Raw genomic sequence first — 27606 nt, 5'->3', positions numbered from 1 at the left:
ATTTTCACATCTGTCAACACCTGCTTTCTTTGCAATTGGAATTATTATATTCTTCTTGAAGTCTGAGGGTATTTCGCCTTTCTCATACATCTTGCTCACCAGATGGTAGAGTTTTGTCAGGACTGGCTCTCCCAAGGCTGTCAGTAGTTCTAATGGAATGTTGTCTACTCCGGGGGCCTTGTTTCGACTCAGGTCTTCCAGTGCTGTGTGAAACTCTTCACACAGTATCATATCTCCCATTTCATCTTCATCTACATCCTCTTCCATTTCCATAATATTGTATAGACCCTCTATATACTCCTTCCACCTTTCTGCTTTCCCTTCTTTGCTTAGAACTGGGTTTCCATCAAAGCTCTTGATATTCATGCAAGTGGTTCTCCTTTCTCCAAAGGTCTCTTTAATTTTCCTGTAGGCAGTAACTATCTCATACCTTTTAGTATCTCCAGGGTTCTTCTATGTATACAACCTTCTTTCATGATTCTTGAACCAAGTGTTACCTATGATTAAGTGATGCTCTGCACAATATTCTACCAGGCAGCAGTGAATAATTTCTTTTATCTCATCATACATTTCATCAATTTCTTCGTCATCTGCAGTGCTAGTTGGCATATGAACTTGTACTACTGTAGTAGGCGTGGGCTTCGTGTCTATCTTGGCCACAATAATGCGTTCACTATGATGTTTGTAATAGCTTACCCATACTCCTATTTTTTTATTCATTATTAAACCTACTCCTGCATTACCCTTATTTGATTTTGTATTTATAACCCTGTATTCACCTGACCAAAAGTCTTGTTCCTCCTGCCACCGAACTTCCCTAATTCCCACTATATCTAACTTTAACCTATCCATTTCCCATTTTTAAATTTTCTAACCTACCTCCACGATTAAGGGATCTGACATCTCACGCTCCGATCCGTAGAACGCCAGTTTTTGTTCTTCTGATAACTACGTCCTCCTGAGTAGTCCCCGCTGGAGATCCGAATGGGGGACTATTTTACGACCGGAATATTTTACTCAAGAGGACGCCATCATCATTTAATCATACAGTAAAGCTGCATGCCCTCGGGACAAATTACGGCTGTAGTTTCCCCTTGCTTTCAGCCGTTTGCAGTACCAGAACAGCAAGGCCATTTTGGTTAGTGTTACAAGGCCAGATCAGCCAATCATCCAGACTGTTGCCCCTGCAACTACTGAAAAGGCAGCTGCCCCTCTTCAGGAACCACACGTTTGTCTGGCCTCTCAACAGACACCCCTCCCTTGCGGTTGCACCTACGGTATGGCTATCTGTATCATTAAGGCACGCAAGCCTCCCCACCAACGGCAAGGTCCATGGTTCATGGGTAGACTTAAGATTAGTCTCACGTTTAAGTAGATACTATTTACTTAGCATTTCATTGTTTGGATTTCAGAAGGTTTGCTTGAGTGAGAGTGCTATTTATCCATTCATCCACCAAATATTACAAGTCTTAAATAATAAAATATCGGGAGGTAGTATTTTTTGTGACATTTACAAAGTGTTTATGTAGCTCATATTACACAGCTATAAAAACTGAAGTTTTAAGGAACTGATGACTTAACACACACTTGTTTAAATCATATTTAACAATCAGATTGCAAAAGGTTGTACTAAATAATTCAAACAATGTTACTAAGGTAGAAAATTTTAGTGACTGGAGGGAAAAAAAAATTATCAAAAATTGAGTGCCACAGGGTTCAATTTTGTGTCCACTTCTATTCCTCATATCTCTAAATGACGTTCCACTTAGCATTCAACAAGCAGAATTGATACTTGTTTCAGACAATACTAGCAACAAAAGAGACTGTTAACGATATTTTCAAAGAATTTATTAAGTCTGAAAGTGGACTCTCCCTTAATTTTGAGAAAGCACACTGTATTCAATTCTGTACAGCAACTAATCATGTCAGCAATTAATGTAGCACATGAATGGGAGTCAGTAAACAGGGCAGACTGTTCCAAATTTCTGGATGCTCATATTGATAAAACTTGAACTAGGAGAAGCATATTACTGCACTTCTCAAACAACTTTGTTGTTCATGTAATTCCTAGTCTTAGAAACAAACAAATCAACATATTGACATATTTTGCGCATTTCCACTCAATAATGTCTTATGAAATAATTTTCTTGGATACGTCATCACTAAGAAAGAAAGAATTGACTACATAAAAGCGAGCAGTAAGAACAACATGAGGCGTTCACCCACAGTCGTCATGTGGGTTGAGTGATAGCTTCCATCCTTGCAGCAGTGCATAGAAGCACACCGCTTCGTTTGTGAGTTGACACAGTCTCTAATAATAACGGACTTATTACGAGTTTCCTCTGTGCTCTTAAGTTTAAACTTAAATTTGTTTGTTCATATCTCAGGTAAAGTTCCGCATTTTTATTACTGTTTAGTGCCTAGTTCCGCTATTGGTATCGCAACAGTCATTTTTGTTTGTTTGAAGAGCCATTTACAGTTGTTAGATCCTTTAGCTGAGTGGTGGTTTCCATCCCTGTAGCAGCACATACAAGCTCTCTGTTTCGTTTGTGAGCTGACACATCTTCTAATAAGAAGCGACTTAGTTCGAATTTCTTCTTAGAACTTTAGTCTTAAATTTTTTGTATGTTTGTCAGTCTGAGTTTTGATAACTGTCTAGAGTGTATTCTCGTCGTATTTAGTATGGATATAGACTGTGACTGCTGTGTTAAGATGCAAAGTGAGTTGTTGAGTCTTTACTCACAGCTCCAGACAGTGTTGGTTTCAGTCATGCAGCTCGAAGCTATTGTCAAGGGGCATCACTAAGGGGGACCGAACCTGAGGAGCAAATGGATGTCCAGCACGTCTCACGTGCCCCCTGGTCGGTCCACAGCTGTGACCAGCTACTGCCTTCAGTAAGGTTGAAGCCTTCCCCATGATCGAATGGGAGGTCGTTCCGAGGTGTGGCATGCAGCGAAAGACTTTCTGGTAGGACGGATCAAAAGATCTGATGAACAGGTTTCAGGTGCTGTCTGCGTCTGACGAATATCCCGGCCCAGATGCAGTCACTTGCCCTGTTTCAGGTGTGGACCCTCAGGCTACCGGATCTGCTCAGTCACAGACTGGTAGTTGGAGGCTCCACTTTTAGGTGTGTAATGGGGCCCTTAGGTATATGACTGTCAAAGAGGGGAAGAAATCCAGTGTGCAGTCTGTGCGCATACTGGGAAATGTTACTCCAGATGTGGGACGGGTGCTTCCAATGTCATGAACAGCACAGGGTGCTGCCAACTGCAAGTGGGGGATCATGTGTACTGTTGTTGTGGTCGCTCTGGATCGGAAAAGACTTCATTAGTTTCTGGCAGGTAGCTAAGTGGTGAAGACTGCCAGTTTTGAAGGAGGAGCTCACCATATGTAGCGTCGTCGACAGGGCAGTCAGCTGATCTTTGATACAGAGCTGAGTGGAGGCTCCAAATCAGAGGCTCGGACTGTTCCGTGATGGTGGAGGCTGCAGATTCCTCGACTTGGACCACAAGGTGGTGGGTTTTCGGATTCCGCTTATAGGTTAGGGATACACGACACACAGGAAACAGCTACACGGGCTGTATGAAGGAGATTCGGACGTTTTTTTTAGGTTAGAGGGTGTCGGAAAACTACAGAAAGGGGAACAGTCTAAAAGTGTGCAGGGCAACCACAGGACGAAGGTACACGTAGCAACAATCGATACTGTAGTTGTAAATTGTCGTAGTTGTGTTCGGAATGAACCGAGCTTCAAGCGCTACTAGAAATTACTGAAGCTCAAGTCGTACCTCTGTTCGTTTTAAACAAGAAGGCCGTTATGTTGCATTATATTTACTTGTTCTGACTCTGTGTAAAGTCGAAAAGGATCTCTGCTGTGCTGTGATGTTGAGAGGAAGGCTGCCTTTTCTGAAGGAGGCCCATGATGTTATATAGATGCAACTATGCATGAGGAATTCGGCGATATCATTACAGTTTATTTGCTGTAATGAAAGTAGTTTTCATGGTGAGCTTAGTGTTCGCGATTTATTCAAGGTCACTCTGTGGTATCGGGGCGGGTACTTGTGCACAGTTGAATAGGTGCTCATAGCTTGCTAAAGTGTAACTGTTTGGAAGCTGTTTGTTGTACCTCACATGCAATGTTTTGCTTCGTGATACAGTAAATTTAAAGGAATTACACTCTCCTGAAGCATAAAGATTAGTTTCTCAGTCAGTTAGGATTATCTGTCACAAATACAATGTTCCTTCTGCTTGTAAATTAAAATCTTTGAATTGTAGATTGAAATCACCTTATGGGTATGCAATATTAATTTCTTGTAGTTAATGACAAGACACTCCTTATTTATCTCAGTTTGAATTAACCATCAACCTTGTCATCTTTTTGTATTTCGGTTAATTGTGTATGATTGCTTGGCCACCATCTTGTTGTCTTATGTGGACTACCTTCAGAACTCACATGTACTCTGATGAGTTGATAGTCATCTGTGGAGGTGCAGTTAAACAGTGTTGGTAATAAGCAATTCTTCTCTGCATACTATGAGGTTTCAGATGCGATGAAGGTAGGTTGACCTACACTGCTTTGCTGACTGCTGTTTGTGAGCCACGTTAACTCATTCACTATTACAAGTGTAAGTAGGAAGGAGAGTTAAAATTTAAAGCTTCACTTGATGATTAACTGTTGTTGTATGCCGAATCTACGCTTACGCAAATGAGAAGGCAGCCTCCGTGCATAGCTGGACGCTATAAGCAGAAAGCTAACGTATGTTCAATGCAATCAAGTGCCTTTACGAACTACTATATTCGCTGTGGACAATATACAAGTATTAGATGTGCAGGTCCTTTTCTTTCGTTGTGCTAAATTTATGAAAGAAGTTTGATGTTCGAGTCAAATCGCGTTTCCAGTTGCTTCTAGGTCATTAGAAATAGACATTCTGCAGCTTATACTTTTCGAAACATACGCACACATACACACACCCACACACACACACACACACACACACACACACACACACACACAGCTTTCAACGGGAGTGGTGGCTCTGGCAGCAATGAAAATTTGTTTTCGAAGCGTCGATACATTTTAAGAAATAATGTAGGTTACGTATCGACTTCACCTGTAGGAATGTTTTTTATATGTTCAAATGGCTCTGAGCATTATGGGACGTAACATCTGAGGTCATCAGTCCCCTAGAACTTAGAACTACTTAAACCTAATTAACCTAAGGACACCACACACATCCACGCCCGAGGCAGGATTCGAACCTGCGACCATAGCGGTTTCGCGGTTCCAGACTAAAGCTCCTAGAACCGCTCGGCCACACCGGCCAGCAATGTTTTTTACAGCCGTCGTGTTGGAGGGGTTTTGTTCAAATGAGTAAGCAGCAATATCGTACCGTCATTAAATTCTTAGTTTTGGTCAGTTTATCGCCAGAGGAAATTAACACAGAGCTGATGAAGGTTTAAATGAACCAACTCCTTTATTTTCAACTGTTGACAACGGCGTCTAAACTGCAACCAAAAGATGGAAACTACGAGAAGTGGATAATATGGTATTGAGAATTTAGCTGTACGAAACAGCTAACGCCACAAGGATGTTAACAGAAAGAATATGGTACATTTTACACGAAAGGGGAAGGTTTGCAGTACAAGACGGTTTTTGCATTTATTAAATGCTTATCAATGCAAATGCTACAACAAACGCCTCAGAAATGATTGGACCATTAAAAAAAATTAACTGACTTCATACACTCCTGGAAATTGAAATAAGAACACCGTGAATTCATTGTCCCAGGAAGGGGAAACTTTATTGACACATTCCTGGGGTCAGATACATCACATGATCACACTGACAGAACCACAGGCACATAGACACAGGCAACAGAGCATGCACAATGTCGGCACTAGTACAGTGTATATCCACCTTTCGCAGCAATGCAGGCTGCTATTCTCCCATGGAGACGATCGTAGAGATGCTTGATGTAGTCCTGTGGAACGGCTTGCCATGCCATTTCCACCTGGCGCCTCAGTTGGACCAGCGTTCGTGCTGGACGTGCAGACCGCGTGAGACGACGCTTCATCCAGTCCCAAACATGCTCAATGGGGGACAGATCCGGAGATCTTGCTGGCCAGGGTAGTTGACTTACACCTTCTAGAGCACGTTGGGTAGCACGGGATACATGCGGACGTACATTGTCCTGTTGGAACAGCAAGTTCCCTTGCCGGTCTAGGAATGGTAGAACGATGGGTTCGATGACGGTTTGGATGTACCGTGCACTATTCAGTGTCCCCTCGACGATCACCAGTGGTGTACGGCCAGTGTAGGAGATCGCTCCCCACACCATGATGCCGGGTGTTGGCCCTGTGTGCCTCGGTCGTATGCAGTCCTGATTGTGGCGCTCACCTGCACGGCGCCAAACATGCATACGACCATCATTGGCACCAAGGCAGAAGCGACTCTCATCGCTGAAGACGACACGTCTCCATTCGTCCCTCCATTCACGCCTGTCGCGACACCACTGGAGGCGGGCTGCACGATGTTGGGGCGTGAGCGGAAGACGGCCTAACGGTGTTCGGGACCGTAGCCCAGCTTCATGGAGACGGTTGCGAATGGTCCTCGCCGATACCCCAGGAGCAACAGTGTCCCTAATTTGCTGGGAAGTGGCGGTGCGGTCCCCTACGGCACTGCGTAGGATCCTATGGTCTTGGTGTGCATCCGTGCGTCGTTGCGGTCTGGTCCCAGGTCGACGGGCACGTGCACCTTCCGCCGACCACTGGCGACAACATCGATGTACTGTGGAGACCTCACGCCCCACGTGTTGAGCAATTCGGCGGTACGTCCACCCGGCCTCCCGCATGCCCACTATACGCCCTCGCTCAAAGTCCGTCAACTGCACATACGGTTCACGTCCACGCTGTCGCGGCATGCTACCAGTGTTAAAGACTGCGATGGAGCTCCGTATGCCACGGCAAACTGGCTGACACTGACGGCAGCGGTGCACAAATGCTGCGCAGCTAGCGCCATTCGACGGCCAACACCGCGGTTCCTGGTGTGTCCGCTGTGCCGTGCGTGTGATCATTGCTTGTACAGCCCTCTCGCAGTGTCCGGAGCAAGTATGGTGGGTCTCACCCACCGGTGTCAATGTGTTCTTTTTTCCATTTCCAGGAGTGTATATCCACGTAAAAAGGCGATGGCAAGTTCATATTACAGAACTGTTGTGGATGGTGATAGCCTGGATGCAGTGGCGCTGTTAAAATGCCCAATTCCTTGAAGAGATACTTACATCTACGTCTACATGATTAGTCTGCAATTCACAATTAAGTGCCTAACAGAGGGTTTATTGGACCACCTTCAGGCTATTTATATACCGTTTCATCCCCTAACAGCGCGCGGGGAAAAACGAAAACTTACATCTTTCCGTAGGAGATTTCATGGCTCTTATTTTATTACAACGACCATTTCTCCTTACGTAGCTGGACACCAACAAAATGTAATCGCATTCGGAGGAGGAAGTTGGTGATCGAAAATTTATGAGAAGAGCGAGCCGACCAACACCTTCGTTGTAATGATGCCACCCCAATTCGTGTATCGTATCCGTTTCATTCTCTCCTCTATTTCGTGATAATACAAAACAAACTTCCCTTCTTAGAACTTTTTCGATGTCCTCTGTCCTTATCTGAACCATTTTGCAATTGGTTTTGATCATCTGATGACTTTAAAAGACGTTAAATGACAGCATCATCTCCAAATAATCTAAAAAGGTTGCTCATATTGTATTCTAAATCGTTTATATAGCTCAGGAACAGCAGAAGCCTGTAACAGTTCCTTGGGGAACGCTTCCTGGAAAACTTAATACATGGAATCAATTTGACTTCCCTAGTCGATAGCAGTCATTAGTTCGTGAGAGTAAAGAGCTAGTTATCTTTCACAAAAACAATGTTTTTTGAATCAGTGTTGGCTACTTGTCAATAAAGGGTTTTCTTCGAGATAATTCATCATGTTCGAGCACAGCACATATTCAAAAATCCTGGTGCAGATTGACGTCAGTGATATGGGTCTGTAATTCAGCGGCTTACTCTTATTTCCTTTCTTGAGCCTTGGTGTGTCCTCGAGTGGTTGTATATGATTTCTCTGTATGGAACTATCGTATCAGCGTATTCTGAAAGGAACCTAGCTGGCATACAATCTGGCCCGGAGGCGTTGCCTCTATTACGTGATTTAAGCTGTTGTGTTTCACCGACAATATCTATGTGAAGAACACGACAGCGCAGTGTATTTTCAGTAGCGAAGGTAAGAACCAATTTACTAGACAACAGTGTATACAAAATCACTTATTCTGATTGTGATAAGTTTTATATTGCTCAGTCAGGCAGACATATAGTCAATTGTTAATTCTTTCTTTTAATTGGTTTCTCTATCACTTCCTATGTTTAATACCTCTTGAATTTATCTAATCAAGTACTACACTATGTGATCAAAAGTATCTGGATACCTAGCTGAAAATGACTTACAAGTTTGTGGCGCCCTCCATCGGTAATGCTGGAATTCAATATGGTGTTGACCCACCGTTATCCTTGGTGACAGCTTCCACTCTCGCAGGCATACGTTCAATCAGATGCTGGAAGGTTTCTTGGGGAATGGCAGCCCATTCTTTACGGAATGCCGCACTGAAGAGAGGTATCGATGTCGGTCAGTGAGGCCTGGCACTAAGTCGGCGTTCCAAAACATCCCAAAGGTGTTCTATAGGGTTCAGGTCAGGACTCTGTGCAGGCCAGTCCATTACAGGGATGTTATTGTCGTGTAACCACTCCGCCACAGGCAGGTGCTCAATCGTGTTGAAAGATGCAATCGCCATCCCCGAATTGCTCTCCAACAGTGGGAAGCAAGATGGTGCTTAAAACACCAATGTAGGCCTGTGCTGTGATAGTGCCATGCAAAACAACAAGGGGTGCAAGCCCCCCTTCCATGAAAACCACGATCACCCCATAACGCCACCGCCTCCGAATTTTACTGTTGTCACTACATACGCTCGCAGATGACATTCAAGGGGCATTCACCAGCCCACACCCTGCCATCGGATCGCCACGTTGTGTACCGTGATTCATCACTCCACACATTTTCCACTGTTCAGTCGTCCAATGTTTGCGCTCCTTGCACGAAGCGAGGCGTTGTTTGGCATTTATCGGCATTATGTGTGGCTTATTAGCAGCCGCTAGACCATGAAATCAAAGTTTTATCACCTCCCACTAATTGTCATAGTACTTGCAGTGGATCCTGATGCAGTTTGGAATTCCTGTGTGATGGTCTGGATTGATGTTTGCCTATTATCCATTACGCCCCTCTTCAACTGTCGGCGATCTCTGTCAGTCAACAGACGAGGTCGGCCTGTAAACTTTTCTGCTGTGCGTGTCCCTTCATGTTTCCACTTCACTGTCACATCAGAAACAATGGACCTATGGACGTCTAGGGGTGTGTAAATCTCGCATACAGACGTATGACAACTAGTGACACCCAATCACCTGACCACGTTCGAAGTCCGTTGAGTTCCGCGAAGCGTGCTATTCTGCTCTCTCACGGTGTCTAATGTCTATTGAGGCAACTGATATGGAGTACTTGGCAGTAGGTGGCAGCACACTGCATCTAATATGAAAGACGTATGTTTCTGGGGGTGTTCGGATACTTTCGATCACATAGTATATATTTATTTTATTTGGTTAGTTTGGTAATGTGGTGGTGGTGGTTAGTGTTTAACGTCCCGTCGACAACGAGGTCATTAGAGACGGAGCGCAAGCTCGGGTTAGGGAAGGATTGGGAAGGAAGTCGGCCGTGCCCTTTCAAAGGAACCATCCCGGCATTTGCCTGAAACGATTTAGGGAAATCACGGAAAACCTAAATCAGGATGGCTGGAGACGGGATTGAACCGTCGTCCTCCCGAATGCGAGTCCAGTGTGCTAACCACTGCGCCACCTCGCTCGGTCTAGTTTAGTAATGTAAACTATTATAGATGGACGGTTTTCTCGGTTTTCGAGTATAGTGTTAATGATTTTCTCCCATCATATTTATCTATTGTTCAACATTTTAGCTTTTAAATAGCTTTACCACCACACTATCAAATACGTCATTTACTGTGTGTTTGTGTCTGTCTAGATTTGTAGCCTCTTTTTACTGTCGCTTACAAACATTGTAACTTCTTCGGCGACAATAGTCAGTTTAAGTTTGATGATGGCCTTGTAAGCCGAAAACCGGTTAACACAATAAATTAATCCTGTAGAACATAAGCAATGTAGTGCCTTTGATTTATTGCAATAATTTATTTATTATACACCACCCGCTCCAATGATTTAGATATACTGTCATATCGGTGTAAGATATCTGGCAGCGCAGACTTTTCCCAAACGTAGCGTTAGTATACGGTCGAGTCTGACTGATTATTCGCTGTATGCCGAGAGTTATTGGTAGTTTTTTAACAGCCAGTAGAAACTGTAATTCGCAGCAGGTTTTGCGCTGCCCTACTCCAATGTTTTTAAACTGCTTCTTGCAGATGGGAAGAGCAGAGATGAGTCATGGTGGTGCAAGCAGGAGCTGGCGGGCGTCGAGGTGCGCCTGCTGGACCAAGACACCTGGCGGCAGTTCTCGGAGGTGGGCACCGAGATGATCGTCACCAAACCTGGAAGGCAAGGACGCGCAGCGTTACTACCAAGTTAACCTTGTAGTGGAAATTAGCTACAGTATTATACACAATGACACACGTTTCAGCTTATTTGGTGCTGCAGGTCTTGAAACAGAATTCATAAATTTATCTTATACGTTCTGGATGTATTTCCTTACAGTATTCACAACAACAGAGACACTAAAAATCTTAAGCACCCAAAGCATAGACACAAACTTTTTATAAAAAATAGATGTTTATGAAAATCAAATTTGTAGGCAAACCACTAGTACCATAGGTTTTACTCGATTTTTAACAAAGTCCCAACATCCTATGTGTTCCATAAAAAATTATGTTCCCACTTTGTATTACGATATTTCAAGTAATGTCTGAGATTAATTTTATTAATGTTAATCCACAAAATTTCCAGATTTACTCTGGAGACTAGTGTTTTTTTCAGAGTTGTAAAGTTTGTAACTAATATGAAACTAGAATCAAAACATTAACAACAGACTCTAACTGTACCACTCATACCCCTAAAACCTATCTCAACACTTCAAGGCAGTCTTTGTTAGCATTTCAAATTACACACGTTCTCTGGCTCGAAACTCAGATAAAGCTATCTGTTCATTTCAGGCACTTTTGTTAAGTCTATGTATTTCAAGTTTGATCAAGTAGTTTTGTTAAGTCTTTGTTTCGAGGCCGGTATTTTCATTCCACCAGTTTTTGCAAAGCATCTATAAATAGGCTATTTAAATGTTTTCTGAAAATTGTCTTAGATGGTAAATTACGTCATTCAGTATTAACATGCTTTTTTCATTCTTGAATTTCTGTATTCTTTTATAAAAACGTAAAAAAATTCAAATAATTTGAAAACCCACTGAAACGTTCCATTCGAGCCATGTGATATCTGTGACGTCAGTGGCTAGCTCCCTGCTCCTACTGTCATAAAGTTAATCCGCAGCGATGTCTTTTTCTCGAATTAACGTTTCAGAAAACGGATTACAAAAGTTATGTATTACCACACTGTACAAATATATCCATAAATATTCTTGAAAATTGCTTTTGAGTGTTTCAGAGAATGAGAAGTTGCGTGAAAATTGGTTGCACAGTACCGGCAAAATGCCATCTTGTCGATGCCCAAGTTCCCTTACTTAATTAAAAATGTCTTGCACTCTGAAGATAACTATAACTTACCTCCGAGATAGGCTTTCCCGTTTTTACAAAGAAAGACAGGATCAGTCGACGAAATTAAACTCTTAGTAAAAAGTATCGTTACATCCGCTTCCTTGCACACCATTGTTAGCTCAGTAATAGAGTGGTGAACGGTCGAATATTGAGAAGTGATATACTTAGGGCGCTGGTTCCAATCTAGCCTGTAATAATATTTTAACTTATTTGTAAAACAAATCTGCAGTCCTTTCATATGAAAACCAAATCACACATTATAAAACTTCACCACACCGATTAGAAATAGAGTATTATTGTGTTTTCCTTGGCTATTCACATTCGTTTATATTTGCCATAGCTGTTCATACACCTCACGTTCAAAAAGATATTTTCTAGTTAATGTGACCACACACATTTTACTTTATTAAAAACAATGTTTTTTATCTTCGTATTGTCCAGCTAGGATCCTTATTCTTTAAGCTTTTAAGCTTCATCATCTCGTATAAGATGAAGTTAATTCTGCTTCAGACTCTGACGTTAGCTTACACTCACAAACAGCACAGCCCTTAGGTTTGCGTATCTGCATGTTATTCGTGCCTTATATCTCTCCGCATAGAAAACCTCATCGTCTTGCACCTTGTTGTACTGTGAGAGTATGGTGATTATCTTCACTACTCGTAATGCATTTCAAAAAGGGTAACTATGTGTAAGCAAAGCAGATATATTTATCCTCAGTTGTCCATTTCTCAGACTAAGATTGATGTGAAGGTGTACATCCCACCATCGAAACAACAGCTACAATGAGTTCTTGCTAACGCTATTTTTATATTTCGCGTAAAACCTTTAAAAATTTATGGCCTTTCCTGGATTCCAATCAGTGTTCTTATCCGTGGAAACATGAGCTATCCGTTGCTCCACAGAGCATGGGCATCTGGCGATACCTCTGCTGAGTATCTTGGGTCTATTTCATGACTGATAGTAGACAGTCTACATATAAGATGTGGACCTATTTGCAAAACTTCATCTAGTCTTTAGTTTTGAGCGGGTTTCATGACGTTGCAGGGAGCAGGCAAAAGAATATCCGTCCTTGCAGATATCGCCACTCTAAATGTGTGGAGCATAAACGCATCAATTTTCGTAAGGTTTCCATTATCAACGTTTACAAAATTGCTTTCTTTTATTATTTAAAGCTGTAAATGCGTTTTCCATCACTATATAGCTAAGCTATTTGAAGAAAAAGTACGTAAAAACCTAGTATATTCGGCTTACACTCCTTTAACACATGTATAGCTTCGTCTTAGTCTGTAACGTTACCAGAACTTCAGCCAATAACAGAGCGTTTTCGATCACGTGACCAAATATTGATATTTAATGATTTTTAAGCTTTAATTACATAAAAATAACAGATATTTAGTGAGAATATTGACAGTAAATGCGATTTGAATGTTGTAATCACTCCGAATAACAACATAGGAAAATAGCCTATGGTGGGGAAATGAGAAATTGTGGTCTACCTCGACGTGACTTGCAGAATATGGTGGCCTCCCAGGACCACAATTAAGAATACATCACTTTAAACGACAGTTTACAAAATGTTCAAATGTATGTGAAATCTTATGAGACTTAACTACTAAGGTCATCAGTCCCTAAGCTTACACACTACTTCACCTAAATTATCCTAAGGACAAACACACACACCCATGCCCGAGGGAGGGCACGAACCTCCGCCGGGACCAGCCGCACAGTCCATGACCGCAGCGCCCTAGACCGCTCGGCTGACAGTTTACGCCAACCTGCTGAAAACCTATTCACTGTAAAATTGAAACGTCCCCTTTGAACAATTATACACGAGACTGTGCTTAACCTGACACACAATATTTTGTTAGCGCAACGCAATCTGACTTTCAAAATTCCCTACAAAAGAATGGCCCTGACTAACATTAAACTATACCTTTCACAAATCACTTACCTCACAAAAATCTTCGCTGCTCAAGCTACTGCAATACAGCGAGCGCCACTACTGCCAGCTAAATAAAAGATTCAAACTACTGAAGGCACTAACTACTGATAGGGGTAGTTAGCAAATGAAATATATTAATAGAGAACAAACAACGTATTTACCTTGATATCATCATATATAAATATAGCAGTTCATGAAAAATTACAAAACTCCGCCATCTCTCTCCCCACATCCACCACTTGACACATTTTCTGCTTGTCAAAATGTAAATGTTTCCGGTGTAAATTCACTGCCGAAAAGCACTGAGGAACATGTTTCAGACACCAATGCATTGTCATTACAATTAATACAACAAATGGGACAAACACAGCAAAAGCTTCAAAAGTTAGACACAATGGAACAAAATCAGAGACAAACACAGCAAAAGCTTCAAAAGTTAGACACAATGGAACAAAATCTTAAAAAGTTAGACTCATTGGAGCAAACTCTTGAACGAACACGTGAGGATTTAACTGCTGAGTTACATCACATTGAATCGAAATGTCAAAAAGTCTGTAATGACGTAAAAACACAAATTTGTGAGCATTTCCAACCTATTTTTTCGCGTCATGAAAATGCACTACAGAATCACGAAGCAGCCATAAAAGAACTGCAAACTATTGTTCATGAAAATTATGAGACCTTGCTAGCAAAATTTGACTCAGTTGCATCTACCAAAACGGTTATGCAACTTGCAAAAACTCAGGAAAACTTAATGGTCACAGTAGACACGATTGCAACACAAATGGACACTCTGAAACTTGGTTCAGAAAAACATACAGAGGAAATGATTTCACTATCGGATAAAGTAGCCGAACTTTCAGATCAGTTCACTAACTTATCTACAAAGGTAGATGATGATCTGAATGACACAACACCTGTAGCCTTCACTGACACAGAAGAGTATGAACAAATTAGAAAATTCAAACAAAATCAAAATCAAATCAATACACAGTACAAAAGAGAAATCCGGGAAGTGCAAGATCAGTTGGCACAAGTAGTACAAGAATTACGTATTTCAGAGGACACTCGCGCCCCAATACGGAAAGAGGGACATACAAATACGGAACAGACACAAAATAACAACACAGGGCACTTCGGAAATTGTGAAAGAAGTTGGCAAGGTACGCCGAATTTTGAGATGGAACCGCCGAAACGACGTAACAATGACCGACATGCGACTTGCCGACATGATGATTTTGACTATAAGCTGTTCATTACTACACGTAAATTCAAAACATTTAAGAATTCTGGCAACGACATTCATCCACAAGCATGGCTCCATCAATTCTCTCATTGTTTTCCTCCCAACTGGTCGTTAGAACACAGATTAGAATTCATGTGTGGCTATTTAGAGAATGAACCAGCTGTAAGACTGCGATCGGTCATTCACGATTGCCACAGTGAGGGAGAATTTTACCATGCCTTCCTCTCCGCATATTGGTCTCAAGCCACACAAGACCGTGTAAAACATAGCATCATGATGATGAAACACTTTGAACAATCTGAATTTTCCAGTCTTGCCAAATATTTTGAAGACATGTTGCATAAGAATCAGTATCTTTCAAACCCATACAGCCCCTCAGAACTCATCCGCCTTTTCATAATTACAATAACAAAGAAATAAAATGCACACACTTATTGATACAATGTTGGTCAGAAGCTAAAATTTTCTCACAGTCCATAAAGACAGTCCTAATCGTACATAACAGTAGAATAGCAGTGTTTTTCTCAAAGTCTGAGCAGTAAAAGAAAATGCACACGGAAGTAGTGGATTTCCATGCAGTCTTGAAGAAGTAGTGTTGTCCTTCCAACGGAAAGACAGTGCTGACTCTTGACATGCATACACGTAATGGTCCACAACAGAGCAAACCCACAGCAGAGTCATTCGAAGTTCTGACGAATATTGGTAGGTAGGTCATCACAGAGCAGACCCACCGTAGTCCTGGTAGAGATTACGATATTGGTGGGCCACCAGAGGTGCAGACCCACTGCAGTCCTTGTAGAAATAATGGTATTGATGGATCATCAAAGATGTAGACCCACTGTAGTCCTTGCGGAGATAATGGTATTGGTGGGCCACCAGAGGTGCAGACCCACTGTAGTCCTTGTAGAGATTGCCAGCAGCCAACTGTTGCGATTGTGCAGGTGCACATTCACCATCGAAGAGTCTTGCGGAGAATATAGCAAGTCCATAAACCACCACTTGTGCACTCACAAAGTTTTTTGGAATTGTCCTTAGAACGAGCAATGCTGTTATCCAGTCCCTTGCTGAATCATTAACACACATGCAAACACTATCAGTCCCTACTTCTCACATATTGTCCATATACTATGACCAACAGAAACGTGTGCAGTGAAATGTAACTTACAAGTTACTTAATTTGATTAACTGGTGTCAATTACAATATTATAACACGAAAATATAATTACAAAAGGTACAAAATACATCATTAAAAACATAACAATACAGATAACATTTGTAGTAACACAGGCTTTACAAAAGAATAGAAATAAACATATACATCAGTGGAATTATGACATGAGTACATACATAAAGGATCACAATAACTTTTGAAACATCAACTTCACACATGAGCATTGAACAGAACAGAATTAATAATGTCTAACATCTTTACAAAGTAAATAACATATTATTAATGCCAATTATATTCGAGGATAACAGTATTCCTCATCATAGTGAATGTAGCTTAATATTAAAAGAAGAAAAAATTCTATGAAACTACACAGAGACAGGAAGAAAACAAATACACAAGGGTACACAAACACATAGTGGGATAACACAAATAGGAAAGGACAGGGTTCGTTTTCAGTGTAACATTTGGTACTGCAGTCCAACCCAAAACTTCATATATCTTTCCTCTTATTTCATCCTTTGTTTCCACCAAAAAAATTCTATCTAAGCATGCTTTCTGTATTTATATGTTCACACATTTCTTACCTCAACATTTATTTCCAAGAAAATCCTACCTAAACCTGTTTTCTCAATGCATTTCTTCCAATTCATCGCAACTCATTCTCTTAGAGGCTACCCCCTCTTAAGCTAACTTAAATCTACTGAGCTCAGATGCTAAACTAAGGGACGAGGCAATGCAGCATCACATAACAAATCAACACAAACAGCAATGCAAAAAAATGCAAATTGGCAAAGCTAGCAGCATAAATGAGCAAAAGTCAAATTCAATAACACTATGCCTGGCAAACAGCAGCAACTTATACCTAAACATGACATAGCGCAAGCAGAAAAAATATTACACTAAAATGGCCATGTCTAATACCTATGTCACATCTTAACATTAGAGTGATGCATCACAATTTATTCTACAAAAGAAATTACCAAGTACTTGAAAAGAAAATTATGTGTTACTGTTATTAGTTCCTTCTTATTGTTCTTTCCTTTCCAAGTGCTCCTTTTTTTAAAGAATGTGGATCATAAAATAATTATTTAATAGATCTGTTGACAGAAAGTGTTCACATTAGCAAATGCATTTCATTTTATAAAAGCAATGCTGCAACACAGCTGAAAAACAGGTATCAAATGAAATAAGCAATTACGCAAACCAAAGCATAAAAATATCATTCAATAGTCATGTGACATTTCATAAGTTAGTAGAAATTCTCTCAACTCTCGTAGAAAGACGCTTGTCGTAATCAGGTGTGCAGATGTACGAATATTTCCCATCAATTCATAAGCATTTCAGTAATTAGCACAAAGTGCGAGTAATCATATGTTTTCAAGTAACGAGGGTGTCGCATTAGCGATGAAAGGCACACCCTAATGGCTTGTTCTCCAGTTGTTTGACACAGCTGTGTGCCCACAACGCATTACAAAAATCATATGTTTTCAAGTTCGACCGTGTCGTTTTTGCGATGCTTTCTACAAAGGAATGTCAGTAGCGAGGTTAATGGCGTCCCCTTTTTTTTCTACCTGTGCCGCTGAAAAGGGCTCGCAATAATGGCTTTTTCTCCAGGCGTCTGACACACCTGGCCGCTCGCAACGCATTACGTCACGGTCACTTACCTTTCTTACCGACATATTTACGACAGCAGTTTCCGCTACAGTGACAGTCTCATATAAACATTTCACAGGTCGAAAATTTGCGTAACAAATGTGTAGAAACAAAATCTTGTAAATATAACAGTGTCCAAAAAATTTTCGTCTGCATTGTAATACATTCACGCATATACACACACATTTCATAACTCTTAAAGTACGTTTCTTGGTTTCCAACATCCTTTTCATAAATCAGAGTCCCTATTAGAAACACGTAGCATAATCAAATTCCTCATATACGGTATCATCATCTTATTGATCATAAACATACCTCAACAGCATAATACACATCATCGTCGTAAAAATAACATCATAACACCTCAGTCAAATCTCAAAATCGTCGTAGCTTGCTCCAATAATGTCAAAACCTAAAGAAAATTCTCTGCTCATTTCAATAGTGTCATCTACCTCAAACGTACTTTAAAAATCATGCTCCCTTACCAAATACATCATTCAAAGCTCTCGTAGTATCACAATGGTTCCGAAAAAATATGAACAGTTTACAAAGTACAGACAAAATACAGTTTCATAAGTGTGAAGTTACCCAACTGTGTATTGCGTAAACATGTGTCACTGATGTAGTAAAAAATGTTTATCTCTCAGTTAAATGATCAGATAGCTGTGTAATTTGTGTGTTAGAGAAATATGGTACCGATGTGTAAAGTTGTATAAGCAAATACCATATTAGCTAGGGTTCCTTGTGGTTGCCACACACATGGTACACAAAGTAAGCGTGTACCCCCCTGAGGATTAATGTAATTATACCCTCAGGTGTTACAGATTACAGCAATGGAATGAAATGTATCACGGAAAACTTTCTTTGTAATTCAAAAATCTTTAAAAATAAATGTTTTAAGTATAAAATTGATCACTCAAATACGTGTACTGTAGCGCTAAACTGTGCGTCTTGCTGTAAGATAATCTCTGTGGAAGTGTCGTAGTTATCGTCCTCCGAAAGCTAAGTTCTGCAGAAGACAATGTACTTACCTCATGATAAACGAAAGTGAAATGCTTTGCGTATAGATACCTTAGTTATTACGCTTATTGTTGTGGTGAAGAACGTACTGTGCTGTAACGTATTGTTGTGCTACGGAAAACCCTGTCTCATTGTAGCTATACTACAAAAGTTACTACTAAAACATGTTTTACTTTCCAGAATAAAACAGAAAAACTGTGCAGATATAAAACAGATACACTGCAAAAGCAACATTGTAAATTGTCACTCATTAGTAACGTCGTGATAAAATCGTGTAACTGTCACATAAACTAACACTGTGTCATCTGGTATCTCACAGAAAGTACTTTAAATACAGAATATATTTTCAGGTCAACCAAAATGTTGCATTAAAATCTCATTAGCAGTACCAGATATAATGTTACTTTTCTCGGAGCCAGCCGGCGCACGTGTATGCCGTATGCCTGCGGTGCGAGTCATTGTCTGTCTCTTTGTTGCCGCGCGTCGTTACTGGGATTAGGAGGCCTAACTTCCACAAATTCGCCTTGCCGAGAGGGCCCAGCTCTGTTTAAAGCTCGCCAGTTCTGATGGAATTCAGGTCTGTCGTTTTGTCGGTAGTTTACACAGTTTCTTTCGTGTCGGTCACGTGGTGGAGAATTTCTCCCTGAATCGTAACTATGCGTCGAACTGTTGCGCCTGAATTTATTCTGCCTCCCTTGATAATAATTATTCTGGTTCCCATATTGTCTGTTTCTAAGGTAATCTCTGTCATATTCATTACTACGGAAATGCGATCTTTCTCTGTAACTATTACTCTGCCAGTGGTTGTCATACGGGTGGTGTCTGTTTGGGTCACGATTTGCGTTGTAAGAATAGCCTTGTCGTGTCCAGTTATTGCTTCTGTCGTCACGGAATTGTGACGGATGTGATTTGTAATTGTTGTGCTCCTGCGTTCCGCGATTGTCAGTGTCACTTTCCAGTTCTTGTAACAGTCCCTGAAAAGCTTCAATGTCGTCTTTGCAACGTCCTGCTAAAATAATATGTCGTAAATGTTCAGGCAATTTCATTAAGCAAATGCGGATGAGTTCTGAGGTGCTGTATGGGTTTGAAAGATACTGATTCTTATGCAACATGTCTTCAAAATATTTCACAAGACTGGAAAATTCAGATTGTTCGAAATGTTTCATCATTATGATGTTATGTTTTACACGGTCTTGTGTAGCTTGAGACCAATACGCTGAGAGGAAGGCATGATAAAAATCTCCTTCACTGTGACAATCGTGAATGACCGATCGCATTCTTACACCTGGTTCATTCTCTAAGTAGCCACACATAAATTCTAACCTGTGCTCCAATGACCAGTTGGGAGGGAAACAATGAGAGAATTGATGGAGCCACGCTTGTGGATGAATGTCGTTGGCAGAATTCTTAAACGTTTTGAATTTACGTGTAGTAATGAACAGCTTATAGTCAAAATCATCGTGTCGGCGAGTAGCATCTCGGTCATAGTTACGTCGTGTCGGCGGTTCCATCTCAAAATTCGGTGTACCTTGCCAATTTCTTTCATAATTACCGAAATGCCCTGTGTTATTATTTTGTGGCTTTTGCGTATTTCTAAGTTCCTCTTCCCGTGTTGGAGCGCGAGTGTCTTCTGAAATACGTACTTCTTGTATTACCTGTGTCAGCTGATCTTGTACTTCCCGGATTTCTCTTTGGTGTTGCGTATCAATTTGATTCAGATTTTGTTTCAGTTTCCTAATTTGTTCGCTCTGTTCTGTGTCATTAAAGACTACCGGTTTTGCGTCATTCAGATTATCATCTACCTTCGTAGATAAATTATTTAGCTGATCCGAAAGTTCAACTACTTTCTCTGATAATGAACACATTTCCTCAGTGTGTTTTTCTGAACCAAGTTTCAGAGTGTCCATTTGTGTTGAAATCGAATCTACTGTGTCCTTTAAGTTATCCTGAGTTTTTGCAAGTTGCGTAACCGAATCGGTAGATGCAACTGAGTCAAATTTAGCTTGCAAGGTCTCATGATTTTCATGAACAATAATTTGCAGTTCTTTTATGGCTGCTTCGTGATTCTGTAATGCATTTCCATGCCGCGAAAAAATAGGTTGAAAATGCTCAAAAATTTGTGTTTTTACGTCATTACAGACTTTTTGACATTTAGATTCAATGTTATGTAACTCAGTAGTTAAATCTTCACGTGTTTGTTCAAGTGTGGTGTCTAACTTTTGAAGATTTTGTTCCATTGTGTCTAACTGTTGCTGTGTTTGTCTCTGATGTTGTTCCATTGTGTCTAACTTTTTAAGATTTTGTTCCACTGTGTCTAACTTTCGAAGATTTTGTTCCATTGTGTCTAACTTTTGAAGCTTTTGCTGTGTTTGTCCCATTTGCTGTATTAATTGTAATAACAATGCACTGGTGTCTGGAACATGTTCCTCAGCGCTTTTCGGCAGTGAATTTACACCGGAAACATTCACATTTTGACAAGCAGAAAATGTGTCTTGACTTATTTGAGAAAACGGTGAGGATCCAAAACCTGAATCTACAGTATTTGCGAGATCGTGTCGTGTCATTTCGGCTTCCTGAAATGTACGAGGTTGCCATGAACATCAACTTTTCGTTTGTAGTTAGGTCGGTAGCACTTCTAAAGGTTCTTGCATTCTCAATGTCCATTTTACAGACCGAGACGCTGAAACAATGGAAAAAGTGAGGTTTTTGTGGGGCATTTCATCAATAGCTTCCAGTTTTTATGAAGAAATGGTCATCAGCGTGACCAGTGAGCATTCCTGCAGCAATGAAATTTGTGCTTTGGGCAAATATGGAAATGAATATCAAACAAACACGTGAGACAAAATAGTTCAAATGGCTCTAATATCTATGGGACTTAACATCTGAGGTCATCAGTCCCCTAGACTTAGAACTTCTTAAACCTAAGGACATCACACAAATCCATGCCCGAGGCAGGATTCGAACCTGCGACAGTAGCTGCAGCGCGGTTCCGGACTGAATCGCCTAGAACCGCACGACCACATGTGAGACAGCTTTTTATATGTGTTCATATATATAAATCTGATTCACCATAAGATCAACAGATGTCTGAAGCATGTATACATGCTACAACCTCAAAATCGACGATGGCGTGTTTTACACTCATATTGCTCTCACTGTTTTAATTTATTTAACATAGTAGCCACAGAGACATAGGTTTGCGCAATATTACAAGTAAGCTCTCCATTTCCAGTAGTATATTGGTCTACTAAGTGCTACAAACTAAGTTACTCTTAATTTCTGTCAGTTTGCTAGTTATAATTTGCAGTTACTGTTTTCATAGCACATAGTGTGCTTTACCGCTTTCAGTCGAAGTGTCCATAGTACTTGGTGAGATTTCCCCACCAACCAGAAACCATCACATCAAGGAAGTGGAATGCAGATTTAATTACAAGTGGACTATTTTTTTTCATTTTCGCATAAAAACTTGACCATGCGCCATAACCATAGAGTAATAAAAATCTCTGGAGTGAGCTTTGCGTTCTGCGCATGTTGTCAACATTAAACCAGGTTTGTCACGTGTTCTCGGGACATCGCTGTGCGTGTGTGCTTTCTGCAGCGTTTGAAGTTCATAATATCAAGAGTTTTTGTTGTGTTTCCGTTTGTTGATAGTGTAATAGCGATGGTGAATTACTGTTGTTGCTACGGATGCAAAGAAAAGTATGTGAAAGGAGGGATAGTAACTTTTCATAGGTACATACCATTTAGCTCTAATTATAGTTGTCATATTAGTAAGAGTCACTGTATATGTTAAAAATTTCGAGACGCATTGCAATTAAGGCTTGATTCTGTAGACCTATTTTCTACGATTTTATGACTATATAATAGATATTACGTGTCGTACAAAAGCTTACAAACATTCGCTTCCTCTCGTAAATTTTCTGGTGGAACAGGAAAGGAAATGGTTAGTTGTTTTAGCAAATACTATCCTCCATGCATTTATCAGTGACTTGTCGATTATGTATATAGATTACTCGGTCTACTATTTATTTAATAAACTGAGAGCAAGTACGTAAAATGCGTTAAATAAATACTTCAAAGTGTCATCAGTAAGAAAAATTGTGCTTTAGATCGCAAAAACGAGAAAATAAATACGCAAAAAAGCAGGAAAAAAAGGGCGAATTAGCAGGGATATAATCGCTAATGTGTGGCAAATTCGGTGTTTTTCGGACACTTGCAAAAGTACTAGCATACTGTCAAGTCTTTTTGCAAGACTATCAGTGCAAAAATGTACGTCAGGGTCTGTAATACTATAAAGTGCCGTATCACACCAAAAACTACCAAAAATCGTGTCCATCTGAACTGTGACACCTGTCGCAAAGAAGCAGAATGCAATATCACTTGCCCTTAAAAGTTACGTAGCTGGTTTATTCCCGGTATCAAATGGATACTGTTAAAATGTCTGAGCATATATAAATAATCCACGACACGTACGAAAAGAATCTGTCTGTACTAGGGATGTAGTGACATTCTAAATATACAGGGCGATATAAGGACAAATACACGACGTCCCGAGAACACGTGACCAGGCCGGCAATGTATGTTGACAACATAAAATCTGTTCTGCGCATGTGAATGCTTACTCCAGAGATATTTACTCTATGGCCATAACAAAGTATGTAATTACCATTACAAACAAATGAAAGAAAGTCTTAGTAGCGAACGGGAGTATAGTGGACGGGGACTGGGGATAGATTGCGTTCGATGGGAATGTGGATCGGCCGTGAGGAGCGCTGAGACAGTCCGCGCAGTGGCGACAACGCTGTATTCCGGATCTCGCAGTGGTTAACGCACCTGCCCAGTAAGTGCCGGCACGATATCTCAGCGTGTTCAGTCAGAGCATTAGCTGCCCTCTGTAATAAAAAAAAAAAAAACTGAGTTAATGGATCATCGATGAAGCTGAACAAGCGTCTGGGCCGTCCGCCCCGAACAAATATAACGAACAAAAATGAGAACAAATAAAGTAGGCAGGAGACCACGGGTTCGAATCCCGGGTCGGTACACATTTTCGATCGTCGCCGCTGATTCCGCCTAATGTCCCGATGCAGCTGACAGCAGAGGTACCACTTCAATTTACAATAATGTTTCACAGCTGCGGATTCTGCATGATGTCTGTTTTTTCGGACATGTCCGACGCATTCATGTAACATCCACAGTTGTTTTCTTGTTGTAGCTGCTGTTGCTCTTAAGACTGAAGTGGTCTTAGGGAAACCTTTTCTGGACCTCATCCTTGGGGCTGCTAGAGCGTGCCAACGTAATTGATGCTTTTTCTAAGGAGACTCATGATTTTCTCTTCGCGTTCGCAGCTACTTCACGACAAATGTCTGGTGGCGGCTATGGCAGCGCCTTGGTACAGTTTTACAAGTGGTGATGGTCGCAAACAATCTGTGATGATCCTATACGTTACGTTGGGCGCCTTGTCCACTATGTTTCTGTTCCTTTCCCTATTGCCGTGGTCCAGTCCCTCATGATTTTTAAATATTACCGCTTCTTCCACTGAAAGAAGATGATAATCTAATAATCGTAGGGGACTGCAACATGCAAATAGGAAAGAAATAGAAGAAAGAGTTGCGAGAGAGTATGGACATGCTAGTAGGAATGAGAGAGGGAAAAGATTAATTGAGTTCTGCTCTACTTTTAACTAGTAATAGAAAATATACTGTTCAAAAACCACTAGAGCAGGAGAGCCTGAAGTTTCTACGTGGATTAAATTACGGTCAAACAGCGATTACTAAAGGAGATACTGGATTGTAAGGCATACCGAAGCGCAGATACAAATTCACATCATAATGTAGTAATAATGAAACGTAAGGTGAGTTTTAAGAGAATCGTCCAAAAGTGTCAACATGTAAAAAAGTGGGATACTGAAGCACAGAGGAGAAATAAGATGCATTTGAAGTTCTCTGAGGCTGTATTGTATTGTATGTTAACCGGTGGCGTAGAAACGACGGAGAGGCTCTGTCCCCAGCGCAGCCGCATTGGTCCACAACCCGACGACGACTACCGCAGTCCACTTCACCCGTCTGCCGCCCCACACCGAACCACTCTTTCAAGGTTATTGTGCGGATCGGCCCCCGGTGGATCCTCCCCCCCCCCCCCTTCGCCCCCACCTTGGGAATTTCTCACAGCAGACGAGTGTTGTAACCCCTATGTTTGCGTGGTAGAGTAATGGTGGTGTACCCGTAAGTGGAGAACTTGTTTGCGTTGCAATCGCCGACATAGGGTAGCTGAGGCGGAATAAGGGGAACCAGCCCGCATTCGCCGAGGCAGATGGAAAATCGCCTAAAAACCATTCACAGACTGGCCGGCTCATCGAACCTCGACCCAAGTCCACCGGGTGGATTTCTCTAAGGCTGTAGATCAATGGTCGTCAAACTTTATTGCTCAAGAGGTGGTGCCTCTGGGCATATATTAGTATTTTATGAGCCATCAATAGACTAGTTGCAGTTAGTGCGCGATAAGTTGGGGCCAGCCCCGCAGAACTGATCGTCAAAAACTCGGCACCATTGGCAATACTGTGTGTCTACTGTCCTCTGTTTCACGTTGCTGCCAACCTCAGCGACCGCAAAGCCGTAACACTGTAATTGCTTGACGAATTGTCGTTGTGTTATCTGTGTGAGTGGATGATAAAGTGATTAATAACAATAATAGTACTTACATTTAAATACATAATACAACATGAGACATGAAGTTTACCAAATGTTTAAATTGTCATCCATCTTCTGCTACTCATTGCCTGTGACGAAAGTCATAGGATACCTCCTAATATCGTGTCGGACGTTCTTTTGACCGGCGTAGTGCAGCCACTCGCCATGAAATCGACTCAACAAGTCGTTCGAAATCCGCTGTAGAAATACTGAGTCATGCTCCCTCTAGAGCAGTCCGTAATTGCAAAAGGGTCGCCGTTGGAGGATTTTGTGCGGAAACCGACCTCTCGGTTATGTCCCACAAGTATTCGATGCGATTCATGTCGGGCTATTTAGGTAGCCAAATCATTCACTCCTATTCTCTAATATGTTTGTCGAGAACAACTGTGGCCCAGTGACATGGCGCGTTGTCATCCGAAAAAATTCCTTATTTGGGAACATGAAGTCCATGAATGGCTGCACGTGGTCTCCAAGTAGTAGAACATCCTGAGGATCCAGTCCTTTCCATGTAAACACAGCCCACACTATTACGGAGCCACCGCCAGCTTGCATAGTGCCTTGTTGACAACTTGGGTCCATGGTTTCGTGGTGTCTGCGCCACTCTCGAATCCTATCATCAGCTCTTAACAACTGAAATCGGGACTCATCTGATCAGGCAACGGTTTTCCAGTCGTGTGGCATGCAACCGATAAGGTCATGCTCCCAGGAGAGGTGCTGCGCGCTATGGCGTGCTGTTAGCAAAGGCACTCGAGTCGATCCTATGTTTCCATAGCCCATTAACGCCAAATTTCGCCACACTGTTCTAACGATACGTTCGTTATAAGCTCCACATTGATTTCTGCGGCCATTTCACTCAGTGTTGCCTGTCTGTTAGCACTGACAACTACACGCAAACGCCGCTGCTCTTGGTCGTAAAGTGTAGATCGTCGGCCGCTGCGTTGTCCTTGGTGAGAGGTAATGCCTGAAATTAAATGTTCTCGGCACACTCGTGACACTGTGGATAGCGGAATGTCGAATTCCCCAAGGATTTCCGAAATGGAATGCCCTACGCGTCTAGCTCCAACTACCATACCGCGTCCCGAGTCTGTTAATTCCCGTCGTGCGGCTAGAATCACGTAGTAAACCTTTTCACTGAATCATCTGAGTAAAAATGACAGCTGCCTCAATTCACAGCCCTTTTATACCTCGTGTACGCGATAAGGTTAAGTCTGAATTTATGAGCGTCAAGTAAAGTACATTTTAAAAAATTGGAAATTCGTGGTATGTTCCTATGGAACCAAACTGCTGAGGTCATCGGTCCCTATGTTTACACACTACTTAATTTAACTTAAACTAACTTACGATAAGGACACCACACACACTCCTACCCGAGGGAGGACTCGAACCTCGGACGGGGGGAGCCGCGCGAACCGTGGCAAGGCGCCTCACACCGCGCGGCTACGTTTAAAATATTACTCTGTTGGGGATCAGGGAAAATGGGTATTGTGGATAACGAAAAGGCGGATATAGCAGCCAAGGAGGCGTGCCGACATAGTTAGTTCAGTGTGCCAACTTTCTGAATGCTATCGGCTCATTGTTGAGGTACAGAGTTATGTATCGAGGGGAAGACGAATGACTGGAAGTGACAGACAAGAAGCTGCGTCTAGGAAAATCTAATAGTCATGGGGGACCGGAATGCAGTAGTAGGGGAAGGTTCAAAAAACGGTTCAAATAGCTCTGAACACTATGGGACTTAACATCTGAGGTCATCAGTCCCCTAGAACTTAGAACTACTTAAACCTAACTAACCTAAGGACATCACACACATCCATGCCCGAGGCAGGATTCGAACCTGCGACCGTAGCGGTCGCGCGGTTCCAGACTGAAGCGCCTAGAACCGCTCGGCCACACCGGCTGACGTAGGGGATGGAGTAGAAGAAAATGTTACAGGAGAATATGGGCTTGGGACAAGAAATGACAGATGAGAAAGACTAATTTAGTTCTGTAACAAGTTTCAGTTAGCAATAGCGAATACGCTGTTCAAGAATCACAAGAGGAAGAGATATACTCGGAAAAGGCAG

General features: G+C 41.5%; 1 protein-coding gene across 1 annotated transcript in view; it reads left to right on the top strand.

The window, feature by feature from the left end:
* LOC126433826 (T-box transcription factor mls-1-like) overlaps nucleotides 1–27606 on the top strand; it is a 190039-nt gene that overhangs the window by 65627 nt on the left and 96806 nt on the right. The window contains exon 2 of the mRNA XM_050090451.1: nucleotides 10533–10665. Coding sequence (XP_049946408.1) covers nucleotides 10533–10665 — 133 coding nt within the window. The remainder of the gene's footprint in view (nucleotides 1–10532; nucleotides 10666–27606) is intronic.

The sequence above is a fragment of the Schistocerca serialis genome, chromosome 1 (genome assembly GCF_023864345.2).
Source record: "Schistocerca serialis cubense isolate TAMUIC-IGC-003099 chromosome 1, iqSchSeri2.2, whole genome shotgun sequence".
In the NCBI taxonomy this organism is placed as follows: domain Eukaryota; kingdom Metazoa; phylum Arthropoda; class Insecta; order Orthoptera; family Acrididae; genus Schistocerca; species Schistocerca serialis.
The sequence above is the reverse complement of the archived record's forward strand: the minus strand, read 5'-3'. Positions and strand labels throughout refer to the sequence as shown.